At 41.5% G+C, this 17,142-nt stretch overlaps 1 protein-coding gene across 5 annotated transcripts in view; it reads right to left on the bottom strand.

Moving 5' to 3' along the window:
• MSR1 (macrophage scavenger receptor 1) overlaps positions 1 to 17,142 on the bottom strand; it is a 79,837-nt gene that overhangs the window by 35,235 nt on the left and 27,460 nt on the right. For 4 of the 5 annotated variants that reach the window (XM_072625680.1, XM_072625684.1, XM_072625685.1 and 1 more), the window contains exons 4-8: positions 15,961 to 16,346; positions 9,546 to 9,732; positions 8,397 to 8,477; positions 3,904 to 3,993; positions 1,236 to 1,289 (exon numbers count right to left, since the gene is read on the bottom strand). In XM_072625680.1, the coding sequence (XP_072481781.1) occupies positions 1,236 to 1,289; positions 3,904 to 3,993; positions 8,397 to 8,477; positions 9,546 to 9,732; positions 15,961 to 16,346 (798 nt within the window). The remainder of the gene's footprint in view (positions 1 to 1,235; positions 1,290 to 3,903; positions 3,994 to 8,396; positions 8,478 to 9,545; positions 9,733 to 15,960; positions 16,347 to 17,142) is intronic. The other variant, XM_072625681.1, reaches the window with a different exon arrangement.

Raw genomic sequence — 17,142 nt, 5'->3', positions numbered from 1 at the left:
GCAGTACATGATCAACACAATCCCTTCCTTTCCTGTGCATTCCATTTAGGACATCCAGCAAGCTTTATGTGTAGGTACACAGGAGAAGGACGGAGCTTGGAATTCCAGCCCTTGGCTTGGTTCCCATGGCAAGCTCTCTAGCTGGGCCTCCCTCTCCTCCTTAGAGGTCTGAACTAGATGCTCATTTGTGAGGTGGGGATGGCCCCTTCCACTTCTAAAGTATGACCCTAGGACCACCATTTTCCCATTCTGCAGGGGTCTAGGGAGCACAGTGGAGAGAATGCTGGGCCTTGAGTCGGGAAGATCTGAGTTCAAATGTGGCCTCAGAACTTCTTAGCTATGGGACCCTGGGCAAATCATTTTACCTCCATCTTCCTCATTTTTCTCACCTATAAAATAGGTATAATAGTAGGCCCTACCTCCCAGGGTGGTTGTGAGGTAATATGTGCTGAGCAGTTAGCACAGTGCCAGGCCCGTAATGGGCACCATATAAACGTTAGCTTTATTATTGTTACTGTGGTGATGATGATGGCTGAAGGCCAGCCACTGTTTCCTTTTTTCCCACCCTCTCCTCCTGTTCATAAGAAATCTTAGGTCAGAAGGCCCAGTCAGTCAGTCAACTAGCTTTTAACGAGCACCTGCTGTGTGCAAGGCACTATGAAACAATCCACCAGGAGGAATTCCAAAGGCCACACTTGAAGAGTGTCTTCCGGGCCTGACTGACCCTAACCCTCCTGTGCACCAGGACTCCTGACCTGGGAGAGGGCAGGGTGCCTTTTCTTTCTCCTTTTGGTCTGGGGAAGTCTTAATTTCTTGGTGAGCATTCACCTAGAAGCTGGCAGCCAAAGGTTGGGAGGGCTGAGGATGCAGAAGTCATGGGGAGGTCTCACTCACCTCAATGACCAGCAAAGAATCTATCATGTTTCCCCATTCTTCTCTAAGAAGTGTCAAGGGAACATCTCTAGGAACTGTATTTTAAAATACAGTGCAAATGGACAATCTCCACTCAAGCTGGGTCAAGCTTCCTCATGCCTTGGATTTCTTCCAATCCCCCCCCCCCCGATTCTCATTTAGACAACACCAATTGACATGGTGGACTTGGATGGAGCCCCCCTGAGATTCAATGACCGAGGTCAGGGAGAATTTGTCTAACACCATCATCCTGGCTCAGTCAATGCCGGAGGTGACTGCAGTGAAGAAACCCAAGCCAGAGATGCACCCTGGCAGATACTTACAGTAGCGTCTCCAATCCCCCTTTGCGCCTTTTTGCCCTTTTGGGCCAGGAAAACCTTTAAAAGAAATTCATACTTGTTTTAGAGGAATGGGAGGGGTGAAGGGGGGAGGTGAAGGGGGATGGATTACAAGTGGGATGGTGCTTACATACCACCATAAGGACCCTGCTCACGGGCAGACCCTCAGAGCCCTCCAAGGTGTAGGGGAAAACTGAGGAACCAGACCCCACAAGATCATCCTTCCCTCCTAAATGCAGATGGGACCCAGGGCCTAAGCCAGTCCCCTGCCTTCTGCTACTCAAATGCTGTACCCCCAGACAGGGTTAATATTAGGGAGGCACCAAGGCATTGGATTGAGATCTGGACTTGGAGGCAGCTGTGTGACTTAACCCCTTGGGCCTCAGGTTCTCTGTCTATAAAATGGGTCTAGTAGCTGTGATACCAATGCCACAGGGCTGTCACAATCATGCTCATAAAAGACAACACAAACCTTAAAGGTTCTACGTGAATATCCACTATTATTTTATGGGTTAGGCTGTTATACAAAGCAGTGAGTAGAATGCTGGGCCTGAAGTCAGAAACCTAAGTTCAAATCCAACCTCAGACATGAGCTGTGAGAACCTGACAAGTTCCTTTACCTCTGTCTGCCTCAGTTTCCTCACCAATAAAATGCGGATAATAAGAAGAGCACTACCTCCCTGTGGTGTCATGAGGATTAAAGAAGATAGAAATGTGAAGAGCTATAATGTTAAAGCATGATGTACATGCTTTGAATCCCGGTCATTGTCTCCACGGCCCTATTCTCCTGGGCCCCGGAGATGACATCAGGCTCAGTGGGGGATCTGCCCCTTTACTGAGGCTGTTTCCTCGAGGAGAATGCACTGGGCAGAGCAAGGAAATGATGAAGCAAGGATAAGCAAGGCTGAGGTTGCCTAATTTTAGCTTTCTTCAGTTGGCCAGGGGCCAGAGGGTCTGGACAGAGTGCTGGGAGAAGCATGGATTTGGAGCCAGAGGACATGGGTTCAAATTATGGGATCACAGCTTTAGAGCTGAAAATGGTCTTAGAGGTCATTAGACTCGTTTTACAGATAAGAAAACTGAGACTGAGAGGGAGATCAATGAATGATTACCCTGCATCACACAACTGTCAAACTTTCTGATTCTCATGGGGTTCAGCATTCTACACACTGAGCTACCTAGATGCCTCCAATGAATTCTGGTTTGACTGCCCACTTACTGTGTGACCTTGGGGAAGCTTCTGGCTTTAGAAGAGACGGAATTCTAAAATCCCTTTTGGCTCAAAGTCTGATGATCTGATGTAAAAAGTGCTTGGGCAAGCAGGGTCTACTGTTGAGAGAGTTGGGCTCATCCAAGGGTGGATTTTCATAAAAACTCATCTTTTCCTTTCTACAATATCTCTTGGATACAAGAAGGGAATGTGGGCAGAAGAGATCAGTGGAATGATCTGGCACAGCCCTAATGCCAAATACCAAGTGATGCCAGCATGACCACAATTCTCTGGGGTCTTGTCTTTGGCCCTGCTTCTTTGAGCGTTCACGTCAATAACTTGGAGAAAGGCCTAGATAGCTTAGCTGATTTTCTAGATGACTAGGCCATTGGGTGGTGGAGTGGACAGAGGGAGGAAGGTCTTAGTTCAAACCCTGACTCAGACACTTCCTTGTTATGTGACCCTGGGCAAGTCTCTTAAACCTTGTGAGCCTCAGTTTTCTCCACTTGAGATGGGGAGAACAATCATGATACATGCCTTTCAAAGATGCTGTGAGGATCAAAGGAGGTAATTCATGGAAAGTATGTTGTAGACCTTTAAGCACTGTGTTCATACTAAGTCCGATTACTATGGACTCAAGGCTGGGAGAGAGAGCTGACTGATTTTCAAAAAGGATCTCACAGAGAAAAAGATGGAAGTTGATAGAGATAAAGCAAAAGACCTTTGGTTACTGTGGTGATTGCTGTTTTTAAGATCAGGTTCATAAATACAAGATGCACAGAACAGGACTAGACAGTCAGTCATCTAGAGGTTCAATGAGCTGCAAGCTTCATATATTTCAATAAGAGTGAGACTGACCCCCCCCCCCCAAAGTCATGATAATCTTGTTACTAAGGCATGTGACTCCATAGACCATACTGTTTATGTGGTTTTCTCAGCAAAGATACTAGAGTGGTCTGCTATTTCCTTCACCAATAGATTAAGACAAAAAGAGGTTAAGTGACTTGCCCAGGGTCAGTGTCTGAAGTAAGATTTGAATTCAAGCCTTCCTGACTCTAAGCCCATTGCTCCATCTACTGAGCCAACTAGTTGCCTCCTTAGGTGAGCTTAGGCTTCATTAGCATAGGTTCTGTGACCTCAGTTGATCATTTTGTCATTTGCAGCCTCAGTATCTTCAACCAGTAAATAGGGATACCAATCCTCACCGCTTCCACTCCCTCCAAACCCCTCAGAGGAATATGGCAAGGAAAGCCCTTAGAAGCTTGTAAGTGCTCTAGGACGTAGCTATCACCAGGATTACTGTCCACTACCCTACCCTGATTTGTGCCCAAAACAGGACTCCAGTTGTTTTCTCTCTCCTTCCTTCTTCTCCCCTCATTCTTTCTGCTGACTCCCATATTAGCTTCCATGTGTTTCTATATGGTAGCTGCATGATCACGGTACCTTGTCTTCCAGTGATTCCTGGGGGTCCAGGATTCCCTTTATTTCCTTGGGGGCCTGTCAATCCCCTGTCACCTTTTAGACCAGGAAGACCTGAGGAACCCAAGGAAGAAAAAGAAAGTGACCCAAACTCAGTAATTTGTCTTATAGGGGTTAAAGCACACCATGGCAGCTCTGGGGAACTGAAATGGGAAGGGAGTATATTTCTAAAAGCTAAAATGTCACGCAGATATAAGATGTGACTGGCACATGATAACTGTGAAGACAAGTGGAAAGAAATCAAGTGTATAATCCCTGGCTCCAACTGCCTTTCCAGACTCCTTGGACATTAGCTCTGGGTGCACAGTGTTTCACTGAATAAAATGAGCGTTGTTCCGCTTGGACTCAGGTGTTTCAGAAAGGGAGAGATGTCAACCCAAGATAAGGAAAAACCTCCTAACCGTTAAGAAATGTCCAGAAATGGAAGGGGCTGCCTTGGGGATCTGTGGAATGCAGAAGTAACAGCAAGACTTTTCTTGATGACATTTTTCAGTTGACAATATAGCTAAGACCTCCCACCAAATGCATGATCAGATTTCTAGACATTGTAACTTCATTTACTGACTTTTAAGCTGAATGTTAGGAAGGTCAGGCATGTGCCAAAGTCATGCTTTTCACTTTAAAAAAAGTGGGGTTTTTTCTGATGAAACCTGGACTAGTCAAGGCATTAATTAAAGGGAGGAGGGAGGAAAGCCTTAAAAAAGTGAAGAGCAAATAAAGGATAGACTCCCAGGAGATTAAACAGAAAATTTTGGTTACATAGTGTTGAAAAATTTTGCACAAACAAAATCAATGCTCTTAAAGTTAGAAGGGAAAGTTAACTGGAGGAAAAAAACTTTTCAGCACTTATTTTTTTACGGGCCTAATATCCAAGATACATAAAGAATTAGTACAAATATGTAAGAGCCATCCTCAACAGAAAAAAATGATCAAAGGATATGAATAGACAACTCTCAAAATCAGAAAGGCAAGCTCTCAACCACAATATTAAGTAAGTTTCCAAGTCATTAATTATTAGAAAAATTCAAATGAAAACACTTCTGTGGTTCCAACTCCTAGCCCTTTACTACCCAGGTGTATTCTCTGGACTTCATCACGCCCTGAACCACATCTTCCACTCTCTCCACTCACCCACTTTTGCAGCTTCCTTTTATACACTGTCTTCTCCCATTAGTTTGTCAGTTCTTCTAGGGCAAAGATTGTTTTTTTGCCCTTCTTTCTTTCTATTCCTAGTGCCTGACAGAGTAGGTGATTAGTAAATGTTAGCTATTAATAATAATATTGTTAATTATTAATAATTAAATATTTATTAATCGACAGATTGACAAAGATAACAAAAAATCCAGTTGTTGGAGGGGATGTGGGAAAACAGGTATACTAATATAGTACATTGCTAGTAGAGCTAAGAAGTGATCCAGTCATTTCTGGAGAGCAGTTCTTGCTAACAGTACCCCCTTAGATCCATCATTCCCACTATTAGAGTGATACTCCAAAGAAATCAAGGATAGAAGGAAAATATGTATATATAAAAAATACGTCAAGCCATTTTGTTATAGAAAAGAACTGGAAACTACAGGGGGTGACCCTAAATTGAGGCAGAGCTGAATAAATTATGTCAAATGATTATAATGGGATTTTCTTGCACTATAAGAAATGGCAAAAAAGATGGATTCAGAAGGACCTTGGAGGACTCATGTGAACAGAGTGAAATGAGCAGAAATAGGAGAATTTGCACAATGACTATGAATCTGACCTTGAACTCTTTGGGAAAGGAAGAAAATGTCCTGCGAGTCAATAGATAACCCATCAAGACCTGGATTGGGTGAGAGTACGAGAAGTTGTGTAGTGAAAGTGGCAGATGGAGAGTTTGGAAGTGGTATAGAGGGCAAGGTGGCATTCTGACTACTCCACAGTGAATATGAGTCAGGAGTTACAAGGGATGATACGTCCAGTAATGGAAAGGGTGGTAAGAGATGCCATGTCATCAGGAGGGAACCATGTCTTAGTGAGGGTAAGAAGATGAAAGAAGTCTGAAAGAAAGAGTTTTAAGATGAAAGAAATTTTATTCTTTATGTAGTAGGTATTCCAAAGGTCCCAATGCAAAGGAAGACCTCAGAGGAACATTGACAAAGATTGAGGGTGGGTTGAGATGACCAGGAGTAAGTGAATGGGAAGCTGGGAATGGAAAATAGAGTTTGTACATTCATAGCTGAGCCTTTAGAATCACTGGGATGAGTGAATATAGAGGGATTGGAGCATGTTAACTACTGAGGAATGAGTCCTGGCAGAGTATGAGTGAGATGGAGTGATCCAGTGAGGGAGGGAGGGGATTGCACTTCGCTCCCTTGATGAGGTGGTGATTTTTGTGGCCTGGGAGACCTGAGGAGGTCCATTGCACAGGAAGCAGGAGCAGGCACAGCTCTTCACAAGGGCCTGGTTAGGAGGTGAGGGTACCTTGTCTGCCCTGAAGAAGGCTCCAGAAATAAGAGTCTTGCCTCCCTTTAGTGCAGCCTGGTGCTAAAGATGTCCCTGGAGCAGGGCTTTATAGAAACCAGGAGGTACCTAAAGAAGCCAGTTTGGCTGGAATAAGGAGTGCATAAAGGAGAATAATTTGTGATTAGCCTGGGAAGACATGTTGGAGCCAGATTTTGATGGGATTTAAATGCTAGACACAGGCAGGTTTGCTTTATTGTAAAAGCAGTAGGGAGCCACTGGAGTAGAAGATTGATGTAACCACACCTCTGCTTTAGGAGTTTTTAATTTGCCAGGGATTTGAAAGGTGCAATGAAGGAGAGAGATATTAGAGTCAGGGGAAACAGTTAGGAGACTATTGCCACAGCCCAGGTGAAAGGAGATTGGTGACCTGACCCGGGTGGAGCCTCTGTTGGTGGAGAAAGGGAGAAGGATACAAGAGGTATGGAGGAGGCAGTGATAACTAACCGGATGTGGAAGATGAAAGAGCGAAAAAATGAGAATGACTGCAAAGGCAGTCAAAGAACTCAGGAAACTAGGAAAATGATGAACCCCTTAACAGAAACAAGAAAAGGAGAAGCAAGGGTGATTTTAGGGGGAAAAAACAGTAAGTTATGGCTGAGTGCTAAGTCTGAGATCCCTAAAGGACATTCAGGAGGAGCCATCCAGCAGTCAGTCCAACCAGGGGGAGCTGTCTAGCAGCCATGTGAGACTGGAGCTATTATAAGCCAGGGAAGCTTCAATAAATCTTCCATGCTCTCCCTACAGGGGATGAGACTAGTGATGGAGAAGACCTGTGGGAATTAACTTTTCCCCCAGGGGGACTGATCTGAGACCCACCTCTGGACCCTTTGGGAAAAGAGCACATAGAATCAGCTCTAAAACTTTGGTGGGGAGCTTTGCAGACCCCAGAGAACTTCTGTGCCCATTATTTCAATAATCCCATTTGAACATAAGCTCCTTGAGGGAGGGATCTGTGTTACTGTTATCTTTCTATCTTCCAGTAGTATCTCCAACCCCAAATGTCTTCCTTGCATTCAGCAGGCTCTGAAAAAACATCCACCAAATTGAATTCTGAGTCACTGTAATGGGTACTGACATGAGCTCCTTGATATTCATTCAGAATGGTTTGAATTCTCCCAAAGCATATCTCCTCTCCACATATACACATGTATACAAATAAATATATTGTAAACATATGCACACATATGTGCATGTATACACATGCTCACAAGCTTTGCCAACTCTCCTCCAAACCACACCAGCTTAGGGCTATTGAAATAACAATAACTCTGAATCTCAGTTCTGCTCTGTGTGACCTTAGAAAATCATTTCAGCTCTCAGGGCCTCAGTTTCTTCATTGGAAAATTCAAAGGCTTGATTTGATAGTACCTAAGACTCTTTCAGCTCGAGGTCGTGTCACTCTAAGACCTCAGGGAGATGATGGGGTTGCCCATAGGCTACCCCTCCTCTGGCCCTGTCTTCCAATGGCTGTCCAACCAAACTGGATACCAAGGTAGGGGGTGTTGGGAAGGAGCATGGAGCCATTGTCAAGTGTTCCTCCCAGGTATTAGACACCTACTTTCAGCTTGAAACAGACCCATACATCTCCATTGCTTTCCAGGGTCCTGAGGGTCTTACCATCTGAGATACAGAGGCTGGCACACAGCAGGTGTTTAATAAATGTTTATTTCCTTTCCTTCCCCTGCCATAACCCAAGTGTCAGTCACTTCTCCAACCAAACCCTCCTTCATGTCCTGCCTCCCTCAGATGAGAGGATGAACTCCCCAAAGGCAGGAGCTGTACCCTTTTCCTATTTAAGTCCCCAGGGCAGAAATCCCTTCACCCTAGCTTTCCCTCAAACATGTTCATCCTTCCTGGAGGATGCAGGATGCAGGACCTACTCACAAAGGTTCCCCATTCTCTGCTTCACTGAGTGGAGCATCCAGACCATGTCCAGTTACACTCAGTTTCCATTCACATACCTCTTGGGCCAGTGATGCCAGGAGCCCCTACTTCTCCCTGGGGGCCTCTGTCCCCTTGTTCACCTTTTGGTCCAGGAGGGCCTGGAAAGACAGGGGTGACAGTTGCCAGTCACGAGTAGTGATCAGACACCCACTCAGTCCTAGTGCCATGGAGAAAGTGTAGCCCTCCACCCAGTAGAGGGTAATCTCTCCCTCTTGAAATATGTCTGAACCTTTGCAGGTCCCACTTTGCCTTCACTTCAGTCACTGAATGAAAGATTGAGGCAATGAGGTGGCATCATGGCTAGAAGGTTGGTCAGGGTCAGGGAGATCTGAGTTGGAATCAGGCACTTTTCAAAGCTACTTCGCTGCTTCCCACCTAAGTGTCCTTATGTAAAAGGGGGGTGCTAGTAGCTCCTCTCTGCCATGATTGTTTGGAGAATCAGATGAGAAAACATGTATAAAGTGTTTTGTAATTCTAAAGCCCTGTGTGATGTTTGCCATTATTAGTGTTGTAATTAACTCATTGGAACACTTGAGGCCTTCCACTAACTGGTTCCAACCTTCTAATCCACTTTTATTTCCTACCACAACAAATCCCATCATCCCTATTCAGATAATCTGTCTTCCAGACAACATAGATTGCTCCCATCAGGAAGACCTGAGTTCTAAGTTCCTGTTAATACTTTGGCCCTCTGGGAGTATCATTGATCTGGCATATCATTAATCCTCTCTCCCAACCCCCGCGCAGAATTCTTCTCAAGGAACTGTTATCTACCTACAACATCCTGGTAATTTGATTGTGAAGTTGACTTTTTGAACCCATGTCAGATATTCCATTTATCCCCATTAAATTCCATTGTCTAAGACTGCATCCTTTCTTTTAGCCTGCTGAGATCTGCTGACTCTCTTTGTTATCTAACATGACAGCTGAGATTGGTTATCTTTGGATTATGTCAGATTTCTGCCCGACTTTGATTTCAACTTTGGTAAGTACTGACCAGACCCACTCAAAGATCTAGTTCCCCCGGACTTGGATGATTCCATTCCAGCCCGGGGTCTCTTTTGAACCAGGCAATCCTTTGTTGGGATATAAATGATTGCAAGCTCAGCATGTCTAGAGACTTCCAAGTTGGTGTCTGTTGGGAAAGTGAAATAACTTGATATTACCTTGAATTAATGTCATGTTTCTCAATGTCATTGAATGCTCCCAGTCCTTTAGTCTAAGGTCATTTGTGATGTTAGCCAAAAGTTTCATTTCTCCTTTGATTTCCTGATCCAGATGGACCTGCTGCTTTTTCAAGGCCACAATTTCTGCTGACACGTTGTACACATGCTCCTCCAACCTCTCAGTCTCCTGGAAATTATGACAGAGGCTCAGCAGAATGATTTCATCAGATGAAGACAGGAACAAGTTGTTTATTGGGTATTTTTCTTTAAGTACTATTGTATATAAATATCTTCATATAGCTTATACTTTCTCTGATCATTCTACATTCTGCCAGCCAGTTAGTCAATAAGCATTTGTTAAGCACCTACTAAGTACTGGTTACAGCACTTTCTTTACACATGCAAAGAAAGGCTTAAAATATGATTTTTTTAGATGGAAATGATACTAGAGAAGATTAAAAGCAGATGCTTTGTGCCCTAGAGACTGCTGGCCTTTCCTAGTTCATCTTCAGCAACATTTATACATGCTAGTGTATGCAAAGTGCTTTTTGTATGTGCTATCTCATTTGAGCCTCACAATATCTCTAGGAGATATGTGCTATTATTATCATCCCCATGTTGTACATGAGAAAACTGAGGCTGAAGATATAGAGCAATCATCCAGCTAGTAAGTGTTTGAGGTTGCATTTGAAAGTAGGGCTTCCTGATAGGGCCATCACTCTATTTCCTCCCCTTCCCCTTTCCTCCCTATTGGTCTTGACTTGTGATAGAAACTTCTTATTTTTGTCATTTCCCCCTATTATAATGTCAGCTCCCTGAAACCCATCTTACTTCCTTATTTGTCTCCATAAAACTTACCACTTGTATGTAGTTGATGCCTAATAATTTTTCTTCATTAATTCATTCATTTCCTACTGAGGAAAGGAAATGACAAAGAAGATGAAGAAAAATGATGGAAAATGGCACAAGATCAAGTTCCTTTGCAAAAGGAGATTTAAAATATGTTGAACCTTCCTCAAGGCCCTTTCAATAGATGGAGTGAATGTTGACCATGTCAGCCCAGGCACTCCCTCTGTTGACTGAGAATTACAGACCTTGAGAAACTTATGTAGGGCAGGATTTGGGGAGGCCCCTAGTTGAAGCACTACTAGTATGGGATTTCTTCTACAACCCATCTTAGAGGTGGTCAGAGATTATACTTGGAGACATCCAGTGAAGGGAAGCTCATCACCTTTTGGGGAAGCCCACTTTTTAATGAGACTATGGCCAAAAAAGAGGAGTTCCATAGCTAGAGTGGGGTAGAAAGGGGGATACAACCAGGGCTAGGACTTCTGCTTGGCATGGATGGGCCAATGATAGCTGACAGCAATAGAAGAGAAAGCAGAGGCTCTCCATTCTATTTTTTTAATTTTTCATTAGCAAAGAGGATAATCCTTACATGGAAAATGTCAGAACAAAAGTTCTGACTCAGCTCTTAGCTCAGTCAATACTCATCTCTTAGCTTCCCTTCAAGAGTTCAAGTACCTTTGAACATCCTCAGATCCTAAAAGAATGACAGCCATGACTGCTTAGCAACTGTTAGTGAATTTGAAAGATGGTGGAAACTGAGAAGGGAGAAACAAAATGTGAAGTCCCATGTTCCACCAATTTTCAAAAAAAAAAAAAAAAGAGTGGCCAAAATCTATAGATCAGTAAGTTTGATTTCATTCTTTGGACAATTCTCAAAAAGATCATTAAAGAGACAGTTCATGAACATCTAGAAAGTGAAGAGGTTATTACAAAGAGCCAGCATGTTTTATTCACAGGAACAGGTAACTCCAGATTTACCTCCCCCCCATCTTTTTTGGACAGTTTAATAACATGGACAATGGAATGCTATAGGTTTGGTTTTGATTTTACCAAAGCTTTTGATTAAAAATGTCTCAAAGTCATTAGATTATGAAATCCTTAAGGGAAAGGACTAAATGTTTTCTCTTTTTTGTAATCCCAGCACTTAGAAAAGTGCCTGGCACGTAGTGGGCACTTAATAAATGCTTATTGGTGGGCTGATTTAGGAAGCAAGAGCAATGGGTAAAATTGTAACGAGGTCAATTCAGGCTTAAGGTCAGAAAAAAATTCATAACAAGTAGACATCTCAATATGCCATGAACTGCTTCAAGAAGTGGTAGACTCCAGGCAGAGGCTGGATGACCACTTGCCAGGTATTTTATAGTACTAGCTCTAAATTAGAGAAGAGTACTAGTCCTTGTGGCTGCAGGAAAGACCTGAGTGCAGACTAGGACATCAGTGACCCCATTTCTTTCTGAATCATCCCACCTTGGAAGCACCAAAAACTTATATGCCCCTAGAACTAGTTCTGAAAACAGTAGTGAAAAAGAGCCTGAAGCTTGGAACAGTGCCTCCCCACCTTCCAATGAATAGAGTTCAACTTTGACATAAAGTTCAAAGTTAAGATGAAAAATTGGGGGGGGGGAGGGGCTGATGAGTCAACAAAAAAAAGAGCCTGAAGATAAAAATCTATATGGTAACGGGGAAGAGCAAGACACAGACTAAGAAGACAGCAATGTAAAAACAGGTACAAGCAAGCTTTAAAACTGCAAATTGGACACAGGCCCAACAAGAATTCCTGGAAAAGTCAAAGAAAGCATAAGAATGGTGGAGAAAAGATTGGAAAAGAAATGAGAGTGATGTAAGAAAATTATGAAAAGAGAATTAACAGCTTGGTAAAAAAAAAAGGGGGGGCACAAAAATGTTACTGAAAAAATAACACATCAAAAAATAAAAATTGTCAGATAGTGAAAGAGACAAGAATATTCACTGAAAAAAACAACTCCTTAAAAAGCAGAACTAGCCAATTGGAAAAGAGATACAAAAGCCCCCTAAATAATTCTTTAAAAGTTAGAATGGCAGGTGAAAGCTAATGATTCCATGAGATATCAAGAACCAATAAAATAAAATAAAAACAAATGAAAAATAGAAGAAATCATTGTAAAAACAACTGACATAGAAAGTAAATCAAGAGATAACTTAAGAATTGCTGGATTACCTTAAATTCATGATTAAAAAAAAAGAACCTAGACATATTTTAAGAATTATAAAGTAAAATTTCCCTGATATATCAGAACCAGAGGATAAAATAGAAATAGAAAGAATCTAGTGATCATCTCCCCAAAGAGATACCAAAAATAGAACTCCCAAGAATATTATAAATGAATTCCAGAGTCTCCCAAGTCAAAGAAAAAATATCACAAGAAACTGGAAAGAAACAATTCAGTTATCATGAAGTCACAGTCAGTATGACACCAGATCTAGTAGCTTCTGCTTTAAAGTAGCAGAGGGCTTGTAACATGATATTCCAGAAGGAAAATATTGCAGTTACAACCAAGGGCAACCTACCAAAGATCTGTCAAGGGGAAAAGTGGACATTTAATAAAATAGCAGACTTTCAAGCATTCCTGATGAAAAGACTAGAACTGAACAGAAAACTTTACTTTCAACTACAAGACTCAAGGAAAGCATAAAAAGATAAACAAAAAGGAGAAATCATAAATAATTCAGTAAATTTAAACTGTTTACATTCCTATATGAGAAGATGATACCTATAAGTTCCTAAGAATTTTATTATTATTAGGGCAGGTAGAAGCAGTGTATAGAGATAGAGTGCACAGCTGTGAGTTGATTATATTGGGATGATCCCCCAAAACAAAAGGATGAGAGAAAGGAATATATTGGGAGATGGAGGGAAAGAGAGGAAGAAAAAGGGAAATTATCTCACATAAAAGAGGGGGCAAGGAAGAGCTTTTAGAGTAGATGGGAAATGGGAGCTTGGGCAATGCTTGAACCTCACTTATAGAAATTGGTTCAAAGAGGAAAAAGTATATATACACACACACACATACATGCACACACACTTAACTGAGTATAGAAATCTCTCTTACCCTACCCCTACCAGGAGAAGGGGATAAAAGATGATCAAAGGGAGGGCAGATTAATGAAATAAGTGGTCAGAAGCAAGGCAGACTTTAGAGGAGGGAGAGGGCAAAGAAAAAGAATGAAGGATAAACAGAAGAAAATAGGATGGAGGAAAACACACAGTAATCAAAACTTTAAATGTGAATGGAGTGAACTCACACATGAAACAGAAATGGATAGCAGAATGAAATAAAAACCAGAATCCCACAATATGTTGTTTACAAGAGACACACTTGAAACAGAAAGACAAATATGCACAGAGAGTTATATCAAGGAGATGTAACAGAATCTATTACACTTCAACTGAAGTAAACAAGGCAGAGACAGCAATCATGATCTCAGACAAAGCAAAAGCAAAAATAGACCTAATTAAAAGAAATAATCAGGGCAACTACATTTTTCTGAAAGGTATCATATTCAGTGAAATGATATCAATCCTAAATATGTTTGTACCAAATGGCAGAGTATCCAGATTCTTAAAGTGAAAGTCAAATGAGCTATTTGAGTAAGTAGGAAAACTATACCAGTTAGGGAACTCAGTTTCTCCCCTCTCAGAACTAGATACATATAAGCATAAATAAGAAAGAAGTTAAGATTAATAGAATTTTAGAAAAGTACTATAGACTTCTGAAGAAATTTGAATGGGAACAGAAAAGAGTAAGTATAGCCTTTCCTCAGCTGTACACAGAACCTTCACAAAAATTTACTGTATTATGGCATAAAAACCTCACAAATAAATTCAGAAAAGCAGAAATATTAAATGCATCCCTTTCAGACCATAATACAATAAAAATTACTTTAAATAAGGAATAATGGATGCATAGATTAAAAATTAACTGGAAATTTATCCTAAAGAATGAGTGAGTCAAAGAATAAACCATAGAAATAATAATTTCATTAAAGATAATGACAATAGTGAGTCATCATACCAAAATTTGTAGGATGCAGCCAAAGCAGTAGTTAAAGAAAAATCTATACCTCTAAAAGTTTACATCAGCAAAAAGGAGAAAGAGCAGATCAATTAATTGGGCATACACTTTTTAAAACTTAGAAGAACAAATATAATAAAACCAATTAAACACCAAAATAGAAATCCTGAAAATCAAAGGAGAGATCAATAAAATTAAGAAAATCTTAAATATTGAAATAATAATTAAAACTAGGAACTGGATTTATGAAAAAATAAAGTAGATAAATCATTGCTTAATTTGATTTTACAAAAGAAAGAGGAAAAGCAAATTGCGTATCAAAAATGATAAGTATGAATGCACCATCAAGGATAATGAAATTAAAACAATTTTTAGTTATTTTGCCTAATTATATGGCAATAAAAATTATGATCTAAGTGAAATGGATGAATATTTACAAAACATAGATTACTTAGATTAACAGAAGAGGAAATGGAATACTTGAGTACCCCTGATTGCTTAAGTATAACAACTGAAATGACTGAAAACCAACAAAAGACAGTAGTGTAACATTTGTTGTTTAGTCATTTTCCAGTCAAGTCTGACTCTTCATTACCCCATTTGGGTTCTCAACAGAGATATTGGAGAAGTTTGCCATTTCCTTTTCCACCTCATTTTACAGATGGGGAAATTGAGGTAAGGAGGCTAAGCGACTTTCCCTGGGTCACAGAATTAGGAAGTATTTGAGGTCAGATTTGAATGCAGGAAGATGAGTCTCCCTGTCTCTGGGCTTGGTACTCAATCCATTGCAGTGCCACTTAACTGCCCTTAGTATAACATAATATACTTCTGACACAACACATCTATTCAACAAAGTGTTATCCATATGTGCATTTTTTTGTCCTTTAACGTGTGATTTCTCAATATTGAACACTCCTTCCACTGCTGAATCAGACAATAACTCCTCTAATTCAGCTGATGGTTGTAGAGCATAATGGAAACTGAAAACATCCATTCCTCCTCCTGTGACCGAGCTGGGGATGAGTTCCTTCCCCTGAACTCCCTGAGCCAGATATATCTGATCCATTACCAGGCATGTACCCAAACCCTTTCCAGCTTGGCAGGATATCACAGAACTTCCACACTGTCAGCACATTATTGAAGAACTGAGGGTCACATCTAAGTCATGATGAGACATTATTTATCTGACTCTAATGAAGGAATTATTTGCAATATTAATCCTTAAAGATGCAGAAAGAGACTGACCTAGATAATGAGAGTCTAGTCAATTTGGTGGGATTCATATGACTGTCTTCCCTGCCGCCCCACCCCACCCCCACCCTGGGTCTTATTTGAGCAGTGTGAGTAAACCCTTTGAGGCATCAAAGCAGAGGGCTGAGTGAACAGATCTGAAATGGAGGGAGGTGGCTTTTGAGTCATTGATTTGTAGGGCTTTTTGTAGCTAGCCTGGCCTGACTCTGGAGTCAGAAGTAGACTGTCCTCTTTCAATGTGACCTTTATTGCACAACACTTACCTCTTGCTGTTTTTGGATGTTCCCTTGGTAGGTGCCTTTCCAGCTCTCTATATCAAGCTGAATTTCAAGTAATGTGGTGTTCAGGTTTGATAAAGAATTGGTGACAGCGTCTATCACTCCTCTTTGAGTGTGGACAGCAGACATGATGGAGTTGATCTGGAGGAGGAGGTCCTTAAATTTCTGCTCAGTCTTCATGCTGAGATTCTGAAAAAAGTAGGCACGCAGATTTCCTTCGAAATCAAAGATCTGTTGAATCTCCTTTTCCATAGTGTCATTGTGGTCAGGCATCATTTTCCTCAATCTCACCTCATCTTCCTGGTCCTTTTCTTTGAACGGGAATTCTGGCCCAGAATTTATATTCTGCACTCCGTATCTCAGGACCTGAGCTGTGGAATCCAGGAAAATGACAATGAGCACTGCTCATGCCTTTAGTTACATAGGGAGAAGTCAATTACAATCACTGAATTGCAGATGTTTGGAATCAATCAATCAACAACATTTCTTTTAGTACTCACTACGTGCCAGGATTTGGGTCCAATGTTTGAGACACAAATACAAAAACTCCATACTTCCATATTTATGTATTAACATACATGGAACCTGAAGGGGACAAAGATACCCACCCAATGAATGAACAGTACTCAGGCTTCCCATGCCTGGCTCCCTCCTCAACTTCTGTTTGTGCAAGTAGGCAGGAGGAAGAAACCATTTTATGCCGGAAAAATGAATTCAGAACCGTCACAGATGCTTACACACACATACCTCTTTCCGTCTCTGTCTGTTTCTGACTCTGTCTCTCCCTCTCTATCTCTTCCCCTGCCCACACCTCTCTGTTTCAATTTCTCGCTTCCCCTTTGTTTCTCTTCTCTGTCTGTCTCTCCATTCCTCCCTCTCACCTACTCTGTCTCTCTTTGTCTCTGTCCTTCTCTGTGTCTCCCTCCTCTGTCTTACATTGTTTCTCTCTCTACCTCCCTCTCTTTGCATCTTTACTCTCTGTCTCTCTCCATCTCCTCCTCCTTGTCTGTATTTGTCTTTCTCTTAGTCTCTGTCTGCCTCTTTCTCTTCCTCCTTCTCTCCATGTCTCTGTCTATCTCTTCTTCTCTGTTGCTCATCTTCCCTCCTCTCTCTCCTTTCTGTCTCTCTCCTCTTGTCTTCCACTTCTCTCTCTCTCCCCCCATCCTC

The sequence above is a fragment of the Notamacropus eugenii genome, chromosome 7, assembly GCF_028372415.1.
Source record: "Notamacropus eugenii isolate mMacEug1 chromosome 7, mMacEug1.pri_v2, whole genome shotgun sequence".
NCBI lineage: Eukaryota > Metazoa > Chordata > Mammalia > Diprotodontia > Macropodidae > Notamacropus > Notamacropus eugenii.
This window is presented reverse-complemented; position numbering and strand designations above follow the sequence as displayed.